A 20,673-nucleotide genomic window follows, 5' to 3' on the forward strand; every position below is an offset into this window, starting at 1 on the left:
TTGAAACCGTTTACATCCAAGATGTGAGGGGTCTGTAAATATTTTCACAGCCCTCTTTTTGACTCGTGCAGTATACAGGTCCTCAATGGAAGGCAGGTTGGCAGTAATTGTTTTTTCTGCAGTTCTAATTATCCGTTGAAGTCTATGTTCGTCTTGTTTGGTTCCAGAGCCAAACCAGACAGTTATGGAGGTGCAGATGACAGACTCAATAATTCCTCTTTAGAACTGAATCTGCAGCTCCTTGGGCAGTTTGAGCTTTCTGAGTTGGCACAGAAAGAACATTCTTTGTTGTGATTTTTTGATGACGTTTTTAATGTTAGGTGTCTGTTGTGGCCCAGCAGGAGCCGTTGGAGCTGCCAATGGACTCCGATAGCGAGGGACCCTATGAGTCTGCTATGGAAGATGTGGAGGACCCTGGGCAGGGTTCAGACTCCGAGCAGGGACCAGAGAGGCTGGTTGGCCACCAGGAGGCACCTGAGGCATGGAGCAGTGGGGAAGATCAAAGGGAGTTTGTCCCTGACGTCAGGCACTGGAGCAGCGGGGAAGATCAAAGGGAGTTTTTCCCTGACGCCAGGCAAAGAAGGGCAGAGAAATGGAGGCAGCAGTTACGGAGACAGACTCATAAGAGATAATCAAGCCCAGGTGGTTGTGGCTTGGCTCCTCCCAAGAGAGTATATAAGAAGAGACTTTGGGAGGAGACCTTTTGCAGGACACAACTGTTCATAACAAGCTGGAGAAACTCTTGTTTGTTTTGTATCTCTTGTCTGTGGGAGTCTGGGTTGCTGCCAACGTCTTGCTTGTGAGTCGTGTGTAGGCTGTGAAGAAAGCGTGGCTAACAGTAAGCCTGTGTCGGCATTAATCACCGGACAGAGGGGGGGTCAGAACAGGTGTCTATTTTAGGTCTTGAGCTATGAGGAAGTACGAAAAAAGGCTCCTTGTTGACTTCCTCGCCCTGAGTCTCCATTGCTGTCGCTGCCTTTACTTTTACCACATATGTTTGCTGTGAGACAACAAATAAAAAGTTGTCAGCTGACCCTACAGCCCACTTGTGAAGGCACCGAAGCTTTAAGGCAGCTGGTCAGATGTGGGGTGGCAGGGTCCTAAGAACTGAGTGATGGAGATTGGCAAGAGGTCTTAAACCTGAAAAACCAGCTTGCCTCCAAATTCCAAGGAGCTCCAGCAACACAAAGCACAAGTTTTTCAATATGACTTTTGAGGCAGTTGAACCAGAAGACCTGTGCTTGGCTATTCAGCAAGGATGTTAAAATGTGGGGGAACAAAGTTAATTACTATAGGAACAGCAGTACAGTAAGGCTCCCTTGTCCCATGGCTGCATTATATTTTCCTAGTTGGTCATGAAATCTGATGTTTACAGGTAAACCTTGAAGTGACTTTAAAAAAGCTATTTACAACCTGTCTTCAAAGTTACCACTGTTGCTCTCCCCTGGTCCCCTTGGAAACCAGCTTGAACTGGACTACTACTGAATTTACATATATCACAAAAAGTTTCAAGCTATTTCAGAAGGTTTCAACAAACACTTTTTAAAAAACATATTACAAATGTTAATTGATAAGACAGTTACAATCTGTTTCATGCATAACCTGCATCCACACAACCACCCTGTCTCATTTTCCCCTCCTTTCCCTCTCTGCTTCATCCCAGTTTAAACCTACATCAGTTTAGCCATTCCATGTTTGCGGTGAAGTCAGGGCCAGCTCATAGAAGCTTATGCCTTTTGATGAATTGCATTAGTGGGAAAAGGTTGCAGCAGAACTTTTATGGTTTCTAGTTCTTCAAAAGAAGGATTTTGTACGGAATTCGTAGGGGGGGAAATGCAATTGGTGCCTCTCACCAAAGTGTGCCCTAGAGCCGTGATGGCGAATCTATGGCACGCATGCCCGAAGTGGCATGCAGAGCCATGTTGCCTGGCATGCATGGCGTTGCCTGTTCCTCTTCTGGGTTTTTGGCACACATGCGACTACCAGCTGGCCTTTGTGCGTGTGGCAGTGCCAGAAACCAGAAGAGCTGGTCTTCCATTTTCCAGCCTGAGCATGCACATTGGCCAGCTGATCAGCATGTGTGCGTGTGCAGCAGTAACCAGAAGACTTGCTGGCTGGTGTGCATGCGTGTGCCAAGGTGGCACAGTGGTTAAATGCAGCACTGCAGGCTACTTCAGCTGACTGCAGTTCTGCAGTTCGGCTGTTCAAATCTCACCAGCTCAAGGTTGACTCAGCCTTCCATCCTTCCGAGGTGGGTAAAATGAGGACCCAGATTGTTGTTGGGGGCAATATGCTGACTCTGTAAACTGCTTAGAGAGGGCTGAAAGCCCTATGAAGCGGTATATAAGTCTAACTGCTATTGCTATTGCCAGAAACCAGAAGTTCATTTTCCAGCACTCGCATGCCCCCTGGGCAGCTTCTCTTCCTGGTTGCGGCTCAGACAAATGTGCACACACACACACACACGCAACACGTCCCTGCACACGAAGTGCTGCCTTTTCGGCACTCGGTGTCAAAAAGGTTTGCCATCACTGCCCTAGAGGTATATGGGGGTCAGATTCTGAGAGGGCAAAGGTACTCCAGATCCAGTATGACATCCTTGCTGTGACTACTACTCCTTAAAGAAGTTTCCTGCTAACACAAGATCAGAGTTGCTTGAACCAAATGGGGCTTGGACGTCACTTGTGGCTACTGTGATGACAGGAGTATACTCTATTACTTCTTGCTCCTGGCTGAATTAGCCCTGGTACAATTTTGATCAAAGTTAAGCAAGGAAATTTGTTCCTAATACTTTTTTCTTCTTCCCATGTTTCAGTCCTTCTCTTCATGGTTATTGCCTTAGGGGAGAGTAAACACAGCCCAAGGCACAGATATAGAAAGAACATACAGAGGTAGGCACTTAAGAGCTGGATGGTGTCCCCATATAGTGCAGAAATGTAATAGTACTTCTACTTTTAGCTCACTTTGAAGAAAGGATGATTTATTAGCACTAGAAGAACTCAGAAATGAATGAGTTGGAAGAACAGGAATCAATGCATAGCTGGCTTTGTCCTTGAGGGAAATCAAAGGTACTATCCAACTGATGTCGGTTCCAGCCTTATGATGCAGAATTGAGGTCTTTGCATTATTTGAGGCAGCCCTTTGAGATTCCAGATATTGAAATTATGTTTCTTACATTGCAGGCCAAGGACAGTGATGATGACGATGAAGTTGCTGTTGGCGTGGATCGGGATCGTTTTATGGATGAGTTTTTTGAGCAGGTGATAAATCCTTATTTATTATTTATTATTTAGTGTATGGCATATCATACATGGACTTGCAATACATATGAACATTTCACCTAGATTAAAACGCAATAAAACATGAGTGTTTAAAAGATCTATAAGAACAGCAGTGGTGCAGTGGTTAGAGTGCAGTACTGGAGGCTACTTCGGCACTTTGGCAGATCGAATCTCATCAGGCTCAAGGTTGACTCAGCCTTCCATCCTTCTGAGTTGGGTAAAATGAGGACCCAGATTATTGTGGGCAATATGCTGACTCTGTAAACCACTTGGAGAGGGCTGTAAAAGCACTGTGAAGCTATATATAAGTCTAAGTGATATTGCTATATTCAGATACCAATGTCTAGGCCAGCTAACTTTTGAAGCACAGTATTGTTTAGCAAAAGCACTTAGACTTATATACCGCTCCATAGAGCTTTACAGCCCTCTCTAAGCAGAGTCAGCATATTGCCCACAACAATCTGAATCCTCATTTTACTAACCTCAGAAGGATGGATGGCTGAGTCAACCTTGAGCCCGTCAGGATTGAGCTCCTGGCTGTGGTCAGAGTCAGCCTGCAATACTGCATTCTAACCACTGTGCCACCATGGCTCTTCTATATGAAAGCTTATGTGGGGAAAAAAATCAGATATTGGATTGGTATATGCCCTCAGCTTACAGCCAGTCACAATGTGATCTTATTTCTTATATACACATGTATAAAGATTAATAAATATAAGGATATTGTCTAGATGGAGGGTGCATAAGACTGGACACTCAACAGTTAGAAAACACCCAATTAACCAAACAATTTTTAAGCATTTTTCTTAGAAACACTTAACAACCTATAACCTGATGAGTCATTATTTCAGAAACATTTTCTTCTATGATTTATGGGTGCTTTAGAATAGATGGTGGCAGAGCTTCGAATGTTTTTCAAAAGTTTTTAAAAATTCAGGGAGCTAGTCAGCGATGTATCTGCTTTGAAAACAGTTCAATGAAACATCAAAAGTTGACCTCAAGAAATGTTTTAGGGCATTTTGCATTATGTCACAACTTGCTTCATAAAATGTTTTGTAAGATTTACTAAATTTCAATTTTCCAGAAGAGGGGGAGGGAATGGTCACACGTGGGTTGTTGTCAAAGCCTGATTGGTCCAAGACTGAGAGAAAACGCTTAAATACTGGTGCCTTCCATTCCTATCCCAGTTTCCTCTCAGTCTTTTCTGGTTCAAGAACTGGTGAGAATTACTGGTAGGATTACTTTATTCAATTTGGTCTTATTTGGTTTAATTGGGCATTTAAAAGATTTCTAAATTACTAAATTCAGCAGCTGCGGCCCCAAGGGACAGTTTACTGCCCCGGGCGGTGGGGGAGGGCCCAGTGGGGCATGCTGCCTCCCCCCCGCAGGCCCAGAGTCTCAGTCCGTCCCCGGGTGCGGGGGTGCCAGATCTCCTTTCAGCTGCTGGAGAGGCTGCCTTCTCCTTTAAATAGCCAGGAAAGGCAAGAGAATCGGCTCCGACTGCTAAGAGCATTCCTGGGGGAGGGGGAGCGTGCCTGAGAGCCGCGTGGCTCCCCCGTCCTTGCCTCCCGTCCTTGCCTGCCTCAGCACAGCCTTTCAATGGGCCATCGGAGCCGCAGATCGAAAATGAAAGTACCGGTGGTGGCCATGTTGGCTCGGTCGCCACGTGTGCGAGGACCGGGCCTCGACCCAGGTCCATTGGCTGGTGCGGTCTCTTCCTTGGCATGGCAGGCAGCAGAGAAAGCAGGCCCAGGTCCCGGTGGGGCCTACAGTGGCTTGGACTCCTCCATTCCTTCCGGCTGGACGCGTAAGTGGGGAAATGGAGGGGGGGCTTGGAGTTTCCCCAGGGCCAGGTGGCAGACCTGGCGGCAGGTGAGAAAGCCCTTGCAGGGGGAGGGGGAGGGTGTTCCCCCCCCCCCCATGTCTTCCTCCGCCCTGAAGTCCTTCTCGGGGGAGGAGGTCAGGGGCTGCATTGTGCAGGAACAGTATTGTGGCTCGGAGTTTTCACATTGCAATTAACATAAGGTCTAAATAGCTTGAAATAGACCTATACTAGTCCCCCTTTATTATAAGGCTAGCTGATGAGAGCTAAATGGATTGTAATAGACTATACGAGTCTCCCTTATTTGTTTATCAGCTCAAATACAAATATATATATATATATATACATACATATATGTACAAACGCACTTCACAACTGTGCTTAATTCAATGCCAGTAAGGGATGACTAGAAGATGAGAACTTAAGGGCTTGCAATATTAGTCTTCCTTTTGCTGCTGGTGCCCGGGGATTCTACCCGGGCCTACTCTGGGTTGGCTCTGCCTTCCTCCCTCAGAGGTTAGCCATTTGGGAACTGTTGTTCTGTGGGGCCCAACAGAGGGCCGTGCACATTTCTGGGGACTTGCATCAGATCTACATGTATGAGCCTTTGACCTTATCCCAGGGTCTGGGGTTGGTCCCGCCTCGAGCTTTTCCCCCCCCAAATCACTCCTAGGGGTTGGTTTCCTGCCCTGGGGTTCCCAGGCAGGTTTCCCCTTCCTTCCAGGTGGAGTGGGGTCCCTCTCTCCCTCCCCCACTCAGGGGGTCCAGGGGGTGGTGGTGAGTCGAGGGTCTTAACCCGTGTGCAGGTAGGCTCTCCCGGGGCCTGGTTTTGCCTATGGTGGTACGGAGGATTAGATGGTTCTCCGCCCCTTCTAGACATGGAGGTCTGGGCCGCGCCCATCGTTGGGCTATGTTCCCCCTTACTTGATCCGCGGTCAATGATGGAATTGGAGATTTGCTAGGAAAATAAAGTAGACTAAAGGTTAATGAATAAATAAATAAATAAATTGATTAATAAATAAATAAATAAATAAATTAAAAAAAAAAGAAAAAAAAAAGAACCATTTCTATTGAGGCCAGGGGTTCTTCCTGGCCTGCTTAGATCTGTAGCATTCCCTTTTGGAGATTGAGTTCCAAGATGCCAGGTGGTGAGTTTCTGTTGCAGGCTAATCCGATCTTTGTTATGTAGAGTAGACCGGCTCAGGCGTTTTAATCGCAGCTGTGGCCCTGGATGGGCCCATCTCTGGGCATCTTGGCTCAGACTGTTTGCTGTGCCTGGGGCAGGCTCGGTGCATGGCCAGCTGGTGGGGGGGACCTTGATGCCTCCACCCACTGATCCTGGCAGGACCACGTTCTGCCACGGCCATGGTCTGGAAAGAGATCTCGACTCCTCCCTTGGCACGGAGGCGCTGACCATTCAGTGGACGCATTCCTCCGACTTGTCTGGGGGCCTGGGCCATTGGCTCTAGAGTAACTGGGCCCTTGCCTGGGCGATTCAGTTGCAGTCCGTCACCTTCTAGTGGCTGCCCTGGTTTCATCGGGCGCGCTGAGCTTCTAAGATGTCCTCCCGTTGCCGCTGCGGGGGTCGCCCTCTGCGGACTCAACTCCCGGTAGTTTCGTCAGGCCTCGGTCAGTGACTGGGGCAGCGCCGGGAGCGCTTTCACGTCCCAGGGAGCCTCGCCGCCTGGGTCTCTTCTGACTCGGGGCAGCCCGCCCTTCCTCCCTGGGGCGACTGGGGCTCGCTCAAGTTTGCGTCCAGGATGCTGAACACTTCGGTCACGTCATCCGGGCTTCATTGCCGGCGTCACTGACTGAGGACCGGCTCGGCCCGCTGTCTCTGGATGACCATGCCTTCGAGAGGCCTGACCCCTGGGGGGGGGGGGGCTCTTCCCGGTCCGAGGATGGAGACACGGGGCAGTTCGCCCACTTGTGACAGCTGAGCCGGATCTAGATCTTCTTTGTCATGCGCCAGCATGGATTTCCGATTCTGTCAATAATCTTGCGTTTTTCTCTTCCATTTGTAGACAGTTCTCCGGCTCATCCCTCAGGAGCGCCTACGGCTCCCTCCTCTGGTCCAGACGGTCCAGCCACGGGGGGGGGGGCAGCACCCCTTCCGCTCGGGGGGGGGGCTTGACCTCGGGTCGCCCCATTGGAGGCCATCAGCCGCTAGGCGTGTTCTCAGAGCGGCCGGCATTGGACGCTTGGGCACGGGCCTCTGCTTGCCTCGCTCCCGCGTTGGTTCTCTCCACCCCGCCGGCTCTTTGGGGGATCCCTCCGTCCGGGAGCCGGGGGGGGGCTGCTACCCAGTGGTTCAGGCCATTGCCCTTCTCTTCGGCCTTCAGGGAGTGCAGATGACTCCTCCGGATGACCAGGGCCTGGAGCGCCTCTCGCATCTGTCTGCGGTTCGGACGGGTGGCCGGAAGGCTTAGCGGGCCCTCTCGTTTCTGCACCGCTCTAGTGCACAGGCGGGGAGAGCGTTCTCCCCCCTTTCGGTCCTTCGGGGTTTCAGGCAGGAGGCCCCTGGCCTGGTGGCTCTTCGGGGGGCTTATCTTCGTTCCTCGGCTCTGGCCGGTCATCGCGGGTCCCTGGGGTTCCCCCCCGGGGCTTTTCCCTTGGTCTGGTCTCCGTTCTCCGGATTTCACTAAGGCCTGGCGGCCCGGGCGGCTTGTCCGCGCCCCATCCTGGGGGCTCTGATTCCTTGGCGGGCTAGCCTATTCAGGTCTTCGGTTATTTAGCGCCTGTTCTAGGAGCTCGGAGCCCCGTCCTGTTCCTCGGCTGGCTTCTCCGGCGTCCACCTCTTCCCTTTCCGCTTGCCTGGTGTCGGTCATAGGCTCCATGTCAGGGGAGGGGGTGAGTCTGTCCAGGAGCTCCACCTCGGCCTATGCCCGCTGGCGTAGGGCCTTAGGGATGTTGTTCGGTTTCAACCTCCCTCTATCAGATCGGGCTAGATGTTTCTTGAGCAGGGATAGTCCCGCCCGCCGGACCCTTGGACTTCTGGGGAGCCTCGTCCTGGTTAGGGGGCTCCCGGTTCGCTCTCGGCAGGTGGTCGCTTTCGGGGCTTACCCTTCGTCACTGGAATGGCACTAGTGCTGTCCCGCTGGGCTCTGCGCTTCCCTTGGGGCCCGTAACTGGGCATCGCGTGACCTTCCGTTGGCACGGGGACCGCCCAGGCCCTCATCTGTCAGGGGGGGGGTCTTCTCCAGCCCTCGACCGGAATGCTCGGGACTGGACGTCTGGGCGGTGGGGCCTCTGTTGCCCCCAGAGTCGAGAATCTCCCCGGGCTCTCCTGTCTCCGGGCGGCTCGGCAGCGTCGGGCGGCCCTGACCAGGGGAGCGGGCCTACTCCCTCAGTCGTCGGTTCTTCTTTTTTTGGCGGATCTGTCGACAGTTCGGCACTCCCTTGCTCGCCGCGGGTTCTATTCCTCCCTGGGGGTTCACCCATTTCCTGTCCTGATCTGGGAGGGCGCAAGCGCCCTCGAAAGGAGGTGACCTGCGGTCTCGGTATGGGGCCTCCCGTTCCCCTGGTTCCATGGGGACCCTGACCGTGGGGGTGGGCCATTAGGACCTAGGGGCCTTGGGTCGCGGACCTCGTCCAGCTGTCGGTGGCCCCCCGCGGAGGCGCCCGCGGGAAGGGTTGGCCTGGCAGCGGGGGGTGGTGGTCCTGCTTCGCCTAGTCCCTGGGGTTGCATCCGGCCCATGACTCTTATCCGGCAGCTGTTGGAGGCTGGTCTAGCCAACGGAGTCACTCTCGACTAGGGATGCCTGGGGGCCTTACGGACCGCGGCTGTGGTTCCACCTGGGTATCGTCCGGCGGTGTTATCCGCCTGGACTCCCCTGGCTTCGCCTGGCAGGGCACCTTTCTCTCAAACGTCAGGAGTTCCTGCAGGAGGAGCCTGACTTCGGGAACCCACAAAATTGTGCCGCCTGGTGGCGGAATTGTTTCAGCCCTGGAGGGGGTGGGGGTTCTCCCTCTCTCAGGTCCCCCTGATCGAGCTCCTCGGTAGGGGGCGGCTTCTGGGTTTCCCTCGGTCCGCGGGTTCCCCGTATGTTCTTCCCCCTTGTGCTCAAGGGGGGCTTCTTCGAATCTCTTCGGTATGCTCGTCGGCTGGCTCCCTTGTGGCGGTTGTCTCCGCCCGGGTACGTGGAGTTGGGCACCCTGCTCTGAGGTCGTTCCCATCGCCTCTAAGGGGCGGGGCGAGGCTTCGCCTTGCTCGTGCCTTCTTCCCGTAGGTGGCCACTTCCTTCGCTAAGCTCTGGCATTGGTTGGGCGCGCACCGCGCCCTGCGGCTCCTTCGCCAGCGGACCGAGGGGTCCGTAGGTCGAGCCCTTGTGGACTGAGCCTCCAGCCGGGGGTCGCTGGGTTCGAGCGTGTCTTCAGCCACAGTTGGCGTTGGCTGCGCCGGGCCATTGCGGAAGCCCTCGGGGTTTCGGGTCGACGGGCCAGTCCCGTCAGAGTTCACGGCCCAGCCTATTAGGAGCGACACGAGCGTGGCCTCGGGGGCCGCGGGGGGGGCCAGTTGAGGCCGTCTGTCGCGCGGCCTCTGGATTCCCCGGCTTCTTCCTCCGGCGCTATGGTCTGGGAGCTTTGCAGATGCGAGTGTGTCCTTGGTGGCAGGACCCTCTGAGGGTGGCGGTTGAGGCTCCCCTTGGGCCCTGGTGATTCTCGTTCTCCCTCCCTGGGACGGTAGCTTGGGTATGTCCCACGTGTGACCATTCCCTCCCCCTCTTCTGGAAAAAGGACGTTGGTCTTACCTGAACGTCTATTTTCAGAAGGGGGAGGGAATGGTCACAACCCGCCCTGAGACCTTCCGTCGGGGCCAAGGGGAGGGCCCGGGTGGTTCCCGGGGGGTTTTGTTGTGTGTTGTTTTTTGTCTTTTCAGTTCTACCGTTCGCCTTCGAGGAAACTGGGATAGGAATGGAAGGCACCAGTATTTAAGCGTTTTCTCTCAGTCTTGGACCAATCAGGCTTTGACAACAACCCACGTGTGACCATTCCCTCCCCCTTCTGAAAATAGACGTTCAGGTAAGACCAACGTCCTTTCTAGGAGAGTCATGAGTCCTAGATTTTGGATGCATTCTCTTAAGCCAGCTCATTTGAGATACAGTATTTTGGTTAGCAATAGCAGTTAGACTTATATACCGCTTCATAGGGCTTTCAGCCCTCTCTAAGCGGTCTACAGAGTCAGCATATCGCCCCCACAGTCTGGGTCCTCATTTCACCCACCTCAGAAGGATGGAAGGCCGAGTCAACCCTGAGCCGGTGAGATTTGAACCGCTGAACTGCAGATAACAGTCAGCTGAAGTGGCCTGCAGTACTGCACCCTAACCACTGCGCTACCTCGGCTCCTTCTGGTTGAAATAGTGTTGGCATATAGTGCATCATTTCACCCAAATGAGAGTTTTAGCAATATATAAATAGATAATGCTATTGTGAAAAATATTTTGAATGTATTTTCAATAGGATGAAAAAACAATACAGCACAGATGTACAAGACTGTATAGTTCAGTGATGGCTAACCTTTGGGTCATTGTGTGCCGAACGTGCCCATAATACAATGCATGTGCAACACCCCCTGCGCACCCTGCCCCCCTGCGCATGCACATGCAACCACATTCCCCTGCACATGCACACGTGACCTGTGCTCCCCCCCTCATATGCACGTGTGACCCCCATGTGCCCCGTTTTGGGCCTAGTAGGCTTCCCTGCAGCCTCCTGGGAGCAAAAACGAGCCGCAGAGGGGGAGGCCTCCCACACTCCCCTGCCCATGCGTGCATGCCCCCCCTCACCCCATGCATGCGCATCTCCTGCATGCTCCCATGCATATGTGGCAGAGACCCAAAAATCAGCTGGCCAGCAGGAGGCGCACATGCAAATGTGGTGGAGCTGAGCTGGGGCAATGGCTCGCATGCCCCCAGAGAGGGCTCTGCATGCCACAGGTTCGCCATCACTCAGCTAAGGGAAAGAACAATAGGGTTAATTTAACAATGGGATTGTGATCATGTAATAGGCAGTTGGTTGATAGCATTGGTCAAATGAGGACCCAGATTGTTAGGGGCAAGATGCCAACTCTATAAACCATTTAGAGAGGGTTCTGAACCACTCTGAAGTGGTATATAAGTCTTATCTGCTGTTGCTATTTGACTGATCGATTTTTAACATGTCAATCCCAAAATGTGTAGCATTGATTATAGCCGGCTTCAGGATTCAGAGTTTTAATTCTGCAATCATACCAGGCTTTTTCCCCTCCCTCAGGTGGAAGAAATTCGTGGGTTCATAGAGAAGATCTCAGAAAATGTGGAAGAGGTGAAGAGAAAGCACAGTGCCATCCTCGCTGCCCCAAACCCTGACGAGAGTGAGTAGGGATTGCCTTGCGTTTCTTTCACGACTGGACCAAGAAAAGCAGTAGGATTTTGCTAGGGACAGAGAGTTGTCTCGTGGTTTCAGTTAGAATGAAGGCCTTCACTGCATTGTCTCATTCCTGTAAACCAGATAGAAATTGGAAACTTAGGGCCAGGATGGAGCATGAACATGGGATTCCATGGGAGTTCAAGAAGAAGGGACCTGAAGCTCGTCTCAGGCTGTGCGTTTCTCATCAGTGTTTATGCTTGTCAAAGACTTTGTCTTGAAATGCTTCCAGATTTGGTTTGTTTCATTATGCAGCTTCCCTGCCTCGTTCGTGGAATTCGACAGGGAGATCCAGATTATGTTACCAAACACTTTTATGCCTCTCCGCCACCTCCATCTATCTGTTTTGTACAACAGACAAATCCACCGTGGAGGGAAAGTTCCAAAGGCTGCAGGATGCCTTTCAGCTGATAGTGTTAGGTGTTAGCCATGTAGAAGCAGCTTTGCTTTTTAAATTAGCCAGCTGGAAATTCTTTGTTGTTGTTGTTTTTGTTGTTGTTGTTTTTGGGAGGGCTGCCCCCCACATGGATCTCTGCTACTATGCAACCCCTATTGTGGCTAGCTTCGTATTTTCCCTGCTCTGTTCCAAACAATGGAACGTTCTCTCCCGTGGAAAGTGTGAGTGCTGCGTAAATATTAATTAACTCCCTTGCCTGATTCGTGTGAGCACATTAGAACAAAGCGCTCTGTAATTAGCTGTGTCTTAATTTAGACAGCAGAACCTAGCACTTGTCTGTCCATCTCACAGTGGGAAGCTTTCTGCATGACCAGAGGTGGGTGGCCTGGGTGCAAAAAAAAATTATGATTGTGTGGAACCCAATAGATTGCTTCATGGCTGAACCAGCTGGTCATGTGAGCAAAACATTTCAAGGGAGAATGATATGATTAAGGGACAACAGTGAAATCACATGTAGTTTAGGAGCTCCATCTCAAAATCTGTTACAAGCAGTGGTGAAATTCAATTTTTTTATTACCGGTTCTGTGGGTGTGGCTTGGTGGGCATGGCAGGGGAAGGATACTGCAAAATTCCCCGAATCCCTTCGGGGAATAGGGCGGCTTACAAATTGAATAAATACCAAATACCAAAATCTCCATTCCCACCGCACTCTGGGGCCAGCCAGAGGTGGTATTTGCCGGTTCTCTGAACTACTCAGATTTTCCGCTACCGGTTCCCCAGAAGCGGTCAGAACCTGCTGGATTTCATCCCTGGTCACAAGGCTGGAAAGTACTGGGTCTATGCAGAATGCAGCTCAAACGTGATCAAAAAAAATAAAATGAAATTGTCCTCCGGGGACTGAGCCAAATAACCTTTTTTTCCCCCTTCCCATCAAATTTCAAAGCTAATTGACTTCTTGGCAACTTTGGATTGTCTTGACAATTCTAGACGGCTTGCAAACGAAAAGAAAACAATACGTGTAAAAAAGGTCACAGCCAACTGGAAGAACAGTTCACCAGCTATGAACCAATGGCAACTAAAGGAGGCTTGATAGTCCTTTGAGGTAGCCCAGACATGAAGCAAGCCATTCCCACATACCACTCCTGAGCTTCACTATCACTCTCTCCCAAAGCCTAGGACAGGGATGGCTTTTCCTTTTTGGTGTCGAGTGCCCAAAGTGTGTGTGCGCACGAAACCCCAAAATGCAATGTGAGCACCACCACCCTCGTGCAGGCACCCCATGCCCCCTATGCCCATGCCTGGAGGAGACCCCAAAATGGCCGGAGGTGCGTGCGCATGCGTGGTGGAGCTGGGCTGGGGCGACGGCTGATGTGCCCACAGAGAGGACTCTGCGTATCCTCTTGCCATCATGAGCCAAGGAGAACTACTGGGTCCCTAACAATGTCCTAAATGTCAGAAGAGTGGAATGAATCTCTGGGGGATATCATTCCAGAAGACAGGTCCAGCCTTGGCTCCTGTAAGATGACACTGTTTAATTAATGGGACCCAGGGCACAATCACTGCGTGATCATATCCAATTGTCATCAGAAAAGGTAGTTGCAAGGGAGTTATAGTAAATATCTTTCTATCACTCCTTCCAGAGGGAGGGCTTAAAACTGTTGTGACACTGCTTCCTGTAGAATAGTGGGCTCTTCATTCCATGTTTTCTCAAGTCTTCTTCCATTAAGTTCCCTTCTGGCTTTTCAGTTTGACACTGGAGAAAGGGATGGTGCTATCCCCTCCCACATGAAGCAGTGTCTTCTGAGCTCCACTTTCAGAGTGAGTAGAATGGAAACACCCACTTTAGAATGCCTTCTCTCCATTCTAGAAAATGGGCATTCATGGCAAATCCAATGGATAGTTTGGAAAAAGAGGCACTGAATGTTGGCTTCCTGTTTCTATACTATTACTTCTCAACCTTGACAATTTTAAGATATGTGGACTTCAACTCTTAGGATTTTCCCAGCCACCAAGTCGCAAAAGCTCTGCGTGGCTTTAGGTCAATCATTCTATCTGAACCAACATACTTCATAGGATTATGGTGGCACAGTGGTTACTGCCAGGAGTTCAATCCTGACCAGCTCAAGGTTGACTCAGCCTTCCATCCTTTGTGGATAAGTCCATGATTACCTTTACAATAAAATAGAAGTTTACCACTGCTTTCTTTCACAAATTTTTTCCCCCAATTTTCTGGTCTAGCCTACAACCCCGGTCTTTCCTAGGCATCTTCTATCCATGTAGGAAACAGGTCCAATCCAGTTAAAGTTAAGGTTAAGGTTAAGTAGAGCCGGGGTGGCGCAGTGGGTAGAGTGCAGTACTCAGGCCACTTCAGCTGACTGTTATCTGCAGTTCAGCGGTTCAAATCTCACTGGCTCAGGGTTGACTCAGCCTTCCATCCTTCCGAGGTGGATGAAATGAGGACCCAGACTGTGGAGGCAATATGCTGACTCTATAAACCGCTTAGAGAGGGCTGAAAGCCCTATGAAGCGGTATATAAGTCTAACTGCTATTGCTATTGCTATAACTGCTAAGGTCACTTAAGGTCAGCCAGCTGGGCAGATTTCTACAAAGAAAAAACAAAACCATGAATGCTAAAAACAATACTTCGACTTCCTTAGCAGTGTCTGCGTCTGTAATAATGCTCATTAAAATTCCCTAGCAAATGTTGCAAGCCCTGCTGATTTTTCAAGTCACACTGATATGAAAAGCACCGGAAAGTGCTTTTCTGGTTAGTAGTTGGTTGACCAGACCAGCATATCTTTTTCTGCCTTGAAAGATGGCATTGATATAGTCTGTCACAGCTCGCCAAGTTGTGCCATTCCTTGTTCATTCAATTCCTTGTTTTCTTGCTTCCTCTGACAACTCTTTTCTCTTTTTGTGTCTGCTGTAGGCATTCTTTAATTAGGACTGTGTGGGACGGGCTCTCGGGATTCAGCGGGCAAGAGCTTCCAGAAAGGATAGTTGGATTTAGATAGCTTCTTCCAGGCAGAGCCCTCATTTCCTCCTACCTCAGTTGCCTACGTTCCTGTTGCATTCCCCAGACAGATGCCACCAGTCTCTCTGGGTCTGCACACTTGGTAGCTGGATGCTTTCCTTCCCCTTCTGCCTTTCATGCTCCCCTTTCAGTCAAGCCTTTTGCTGCCCTCTGCCCTCACCATAAACCCAATTTTCGGCTGCTCAGTTGTTTAAATTAGATTGGCCTGGTTCTCCCCACTTTACTGTATTCGCAAGCCTGAAGTTCAGGGATGGGTGATTCATCCCATTGCTACACCACTCTGCTGACAAATAATCCAAGCACAGTTTGGGCATGCATCTGTTGGCAATAGGAGGCTTGGATTGCTCTCATTAAAAAGGAATATGCTAAATTGCCTCCTTCCAAAAATCCTGTGGCTTGATTCAGAAGTGACAGTTGAAAAAAAATGAACAGTCCTTACTGTAGAATGACATCTGACTTCAAACTCTAAGATTGAGTATAAAGTCTCGCAAAGCCATTTTGTAGCAGGTGTGCGAATTGTGCATGTGATGTGTTTCGCAGTGCAAGTTGACTTGAGAAGCAAGTCTCATCTTTGGTGGGATTTATTCTTGGATCAATTTACTTGGGATTGTGTGGATAAACACTGGAATGTCTAGCAGGCCAATCATCCCATTTCAGCAGAAGGCCATTCTTTTAGCAACAGGTTTTGGTGTCACCCAACCCTTCACTGAGTCAGCCAAAAGGGACCACCACAAGGACATCTAGTTGGTTCTTCATAATACCCTGCTGGTGTAATGTTGAGTTTGATCAGGGTTTTTTAACTAGGGAAAATAATGGTAAGCTTTTCCTCTGATTGATTGTCTATAGAGATTCTCAAGTCATCCAGGTCATGGTTGTCCCAAAGGTGATTTTTCAAAAGGCAACCAGATTTTGTTTTTCCTTGAAGAGGTTTCGCTTCCCATTCAAGAAACATATTCAGTTGTGACTCAGCATCACTGACTCAGTTATGACTTCAGTCAGAATTAAAGAAGCTTCTTGGATGAGAAGCGAAATGTCTTCAAGGAAAAACGAAGTCCAGTTGACTTTTGAAAAAGCATCTTTGGTCCTTTGGCTTCCTATTGGTCTCCGAACGCGCTTCAAGGTGCTAGTCATTACTTTTAAAGCCCTACATGGCTTAGGACCTGGATATCTGAGAGACCGCCTCCTGCCACATACCTACCAACAGCCGATAAGAACTCACAGGTTGGGCCTTCTCCGGGTGCCGTCGACCGGACAATGCCGGCTGGCGGCCCCTTGGGGGAGGGCCTTCTCTGTAGCTGCTCCGGCCCTGTGGAACAATCTACCTGTAGAGATCCGGACCCTTCCCACTCTCTCGGCCTTCCGAAAAGCCACTAAAACCTGGCTATTCCGGCAGGCCTGGGGCTGTTGACTCCACGAACAAGGTCCAGCCCCACCTAGATGGAATGTATGATGTGTTGTTTTAAATTGTTTATCTTTCTATTTTTAACTTTTTAACTTTTATCTTGTTTCTGTAAGCCGCCCGGAGTCCTACAGGATTGGGCGGCATACAAATTTATTAAATTACTAATTACTAAATTACTTTATATCAGGGGTCTCCAACCTTGGCCACTTGAAGACTTGTGGACTTCAACTCCCAGAATTGAAGTCCACTAGTCTTCAAGTGGCTAAGGTTGGAGATCCCGGCTTCATATCATAGTGGAATACACTGGCTGTTTCAGTGTAGTCCAGGATTCTCCACTCATAACATTTAAGGAACATTTGAAAATTATTTATCGCAGCTTTCTTTTGATCTTACCCACTGTTGGTGTGAAAGAATTGCAGCTTTACAATTTTTAGGTAGCATAATCAGTGGCTGCAGAGTTCTGAAAAGAAAAGAATCAAGAAGTGCCAGATTAGGAGGGAGTGGTCTAATGAACTCATTACACTATCTGCTTGCAGGATACAGTGGCAGCATCTCTACAGAGTCCAACCTGTTTTTCAGGGTACTGTTTGAATGAGAACCCACTGCCTGAAGTCAGTGTTTGGGCAACAGTTTTTACTTTTAAGAACATTTTCTGTTGAAGGTTTAACTGAAATCTACTTCTCTGCAACTCCTTTTTCAAAATAACTGGGCTCTACCTAATGCTTATTAGCTCAGAGTTCTCATCATTTTTGCTTCTCCTAAACATGCACAGTACTTTACAATAGAATAGAATGGAATTAAATAGAATAGAATAGAATAGAATTCTTTATTGGCCAAGTGTGATTGGACACACAGGGAATTTGTCTTTGGTGAATATGCTCTCAGTATACATAAAAAGACAAGATACATCAAGAATCATAAGGTACAACACTTAAGGATAGCCATAGAAATAAGCAATTAGGAAACAATCAATATCAATATAAATTGTAAGGATGCAAGCAACAAAGTTACAGTCCTGCAGTCATAATTGGGAGGAGATGGATGATAGGAACGATGAGAAGACTAATAATAATAGTAATGCAGCCTTGGTGAATAGTTTGACAGAGGTGAGGGAATTATTTGTTTGGAAGAGTGATGACATTGGAGGAAAGACTGTTCTTGTGTCTAGTTGTCTTGGAGTGCAGTGCTCTATAGCGTCGTTTTGAGGGTGGGAGTTGACACAATTTATGTCCAGGATGTGAGGAGTCTGTAAATATTTTCACGGCCCTCTTTTTGACTCATGCAGTGTACAGGTCCTGAATGGAGGGCAGGTTGGCAGTAATGTTTTTTTTTTTTTTTTTTGCAGTTGTATTTATCCTCTGAAGTCTGTGTCTGTCTTGTTGGATTGCAATTCTAGTTGTGGTATAAAAAAAGTGGTAAAGGAGTGTCTGCAGATTTTACTCCTCTAGTTGTTCCTGACTCTAGGGCAGGAGTGTCAAACTCAAGGCCCGCTGGCCAGATGTGGCCTGTGGGGCGCTTAGATCCACCCTCCAGGACAGCCCTGGAAACAGTGAAGGACCGGCCCGCAGTACCTCTGCCAGCGAAAATGGAGCTCCGTTTTCGGCTGTGACAGCCTCCTGCAACCCTTTGCCAGCCAAAATGGAGCTGAGGAAGGCCACGCGGAGTCCTCCCTAGCTGCATTTTTGTTGGCAGAGCACTCGGGTCTCCACATGAGTGAAATCGAGCTGGCCACGTCCCCCTGAGGTCAAACATAACCCTAATGCGGCCCTCAATGAAAATGAGTTTGACCCCAGCTCTAGGTGGGGGGTGGTGCTCATTTCCGTTTCAAGGCCATTGAGCTAGAGCTGCCCAAAGACATTTCCACAGTCATGTGGCTAGCAGGACATCACAGAGCATTGTTACCATCCCACCAAAGTGGTACTTGCTTGCATTTGTGTGCTTTCAAACTGCTAGGTTGGCAGGAGAGGGGGAAGACGGGAGCTCACCCCTTTACTTGGCTCTCAGGTGTTGAACCTGGGCTGCTGGTTTTCCAGGCGACAAGCCCAGCGTCTTAACCCCTGAGCCACCGTTCCACCCTCTTAGTTGTGGGACATGATCTAATTGCTCAGCTTTTTAAGTAAGTCTTACTTTTAAAATCTATCCCTACAGAATTTTACTAATAATGGCTAGAAAGAACCGTATCTCCTTTTCTCTCTTCCACTCCCTACCCCCCCATATCCCAAAGATTTCTCTCTATGCCAATTGCTTCATGGGCCATCCGTATTTGCACAGCTGGAGCTGGATCAGTGCTTGGAACAGGCAGGCAGCCTTCATCTTCATGTTGCTATGCCATCCACTTCCTCAAATGATATCCGGCTTCTCTGTGCCTCCAAGATGTCGCTAATGAGCTTTGGGTCACATATAAAGGATGGAAACATTGATTTCCCAGACTGAGTTGGTGTGGCTTATTAGCCATTGTAAACACCTACACTGTGCAAGACAGAAATTGCTCCCTGGGGATGTGTTTGCCTTTGAAAATCCAGAAGATTTTTATTAGATGGGAAACAGCTACTTCAAAAGCAGAATAGCAGAAGATACGGGGGGAAGGGGACGGTTGAAGAAAGCATAGAGTCTTTAATTTTACAAATAGCAAAGATCTGCTCGTGCAGAGGTAAAATATTGCATTTCTTATGCAGCTTCCTCTTTACTGCTCCCAAAATATAGACGTTTCATCATATATCGCACTGATTATTTGACTGGAAAGCAAGAGATAAATTGTAACAAAGAAGAACATATTTTAAAAGGAAATATAACAAAGGCAATGTAAGAAGGAAAAATCCATACAAGATCCTTATTAATTGTCGCCTTTTGTTCTCCCAATTTATTACACAGAATTTAGATGGCATCAGCTTCCTACATTCCAGTATTTTTCTGGACTGTCTCCCCCCCCCCCATTTTTTTATATATCTGATCTGTATTGCATAATGTATAGTGTGAATCCATATCTGCACAACATGTAGGTAGCTTTTTCTGTTTGTACCTAATGGTGGATTAACATATCAAATGAAGCCTTAAAATAGCTTACAGGTAGCTCTTGACTTTACAACCATTCATTTAGTGATGGTTCAAAGTTACAACAGTACTGAAAAACATGATTTTGACCTTTTTTTACACTTACGACTCTTGCAATATCCCTGTGGCCATGCGATCAAAATTCAGACACTTGACAACTGGCATGTATTTATGACCGTTGCAGTGTCCGGGGATTATGTGGTCAACTTTGTTACTAACTTAATAACTATGGAAAGATTGTAAAATGGGACCAAACTCATTTAACAACTGTCTTGCTTAGCCATAGACATTTGGGCTCAATTGTGGTTGTAAGTCAAGGACTACCTGTATTTGGTTTTGGCTTGATATGAGTCTGTGCAAACAGAGTCAATTAAATGTTGCTGTAGGCCACATCTGAAGCTGTGGTTTGTTATTGGCTTGTTACCCAAGTGCCAAAAAGGGTGCAATGTGCATGCCAGAAAATGAACTTCCAATTTCTGTGCAACACCCAGCTAGCTAGTCTTCTGGTTACTGGTGCGCATATGTGCGTGATAATCAGCTGGCCAGCAGGCATGCTCACACTAGAAAATGGAAGACCAGCTCTTCCAGTTTCCAGCACTGACGCATGAACGAAGGCCAGTTGACCATCGTGCCAAAAACCAGGAAGAGGAATGGGTGACAATATGCGTGCCAGCCAGGCAACATGGCTCCATAGGTTCTCCATCATGGCCCTAGTATGACAGATGCATGATTTGTTTGTGGCTTCTGGTCTTATTTCTAGTTTGATTTTGTCCTCTGCCCAGACTTGAAACCAATCCAGTATTGTGGGTATTGCGTGCTTGTATGAGTGGTGGGTTTCAAATTTTTTTAGAACCTCTTCTGTAGCTGTGGCCTGCTTTGTGGGAGTGGCTTGCCGGCCATGTGACCGGGTGGGAGTAGCTTGGCAGTCATGTGACTGGGTGGGCGTGACCAACTTGTAAAATGTGGGGAAACTCACTTATCAATGCTCTTGCTTAGCAACCAAAATGTTGGCTCAGAAACTCTGGCATTTGAAGCACGCAAGTCTTAAAGCTATCAAGTTACAAGACCCTTGCACCCCTAACCCTTTAGGGAAAAAAACCCTCAGAGGTGTTCAAACTTGACAGCTTTAAGACTTGTGGACTTCAACTCCCAGAATTCCTGCTCTAGTTATGTTGGCTCAGGAACTCTGGCATTGAAGTGTGCAAGTTTTAAAGCTGTCAAGTTACAAGACAAGTTACAAGAAAAAAAACCCCAGGGATGTTCAAACTTGACAGCTTTAAG

General features: G+C 48.9%; 1 protein-coding gene across 3 annotated transcripts in view; it reads left to right on the forward strand.

The window, feature by feature from the left end:
• Positions 1-20,673, forward strand: part of STX1A (syntaxin 1A) — a 100,021-nt gene that overhangs the window by 58,037 nt on the left and 21,311 nt on the right. For all 3 annotated transcript variants that reach the window (XM_014074236.2, XM_087717336.1, XM_087717335.1), the window contains exons 2-3: positions 3,183-3,260; positions 11,356-11,455. In XM_014074236.2, coding sequence (XP_013929711.2) covers positions 3,183-3,260; positions 11,356-11,455 — 178 coding nt within the window. The remainder of the gene's footprint in view (positions 1-3,182; positions 3,261-11,355; positions 11,456-20,673) is intronic.

The sequence above is a fragment of the Thamnophis sirtalis genome, unplaced genomic scaffold (genome assembly GCF_051295495.1).
Source record: "Thamnophis sirtalis isolate CommonGarterSnake01/CBP01778 unplaced genomic scaffold, rThaSir2_p1.2 scaffold_6, whole genome shotgun sequence".
Classification (NCBI taxonomy): Eukaryota; Metazoa; Chordata; class Lepidosauria; order Squamata; family Natricidae; genus Thamnophis; species Thamnophis sirtalis.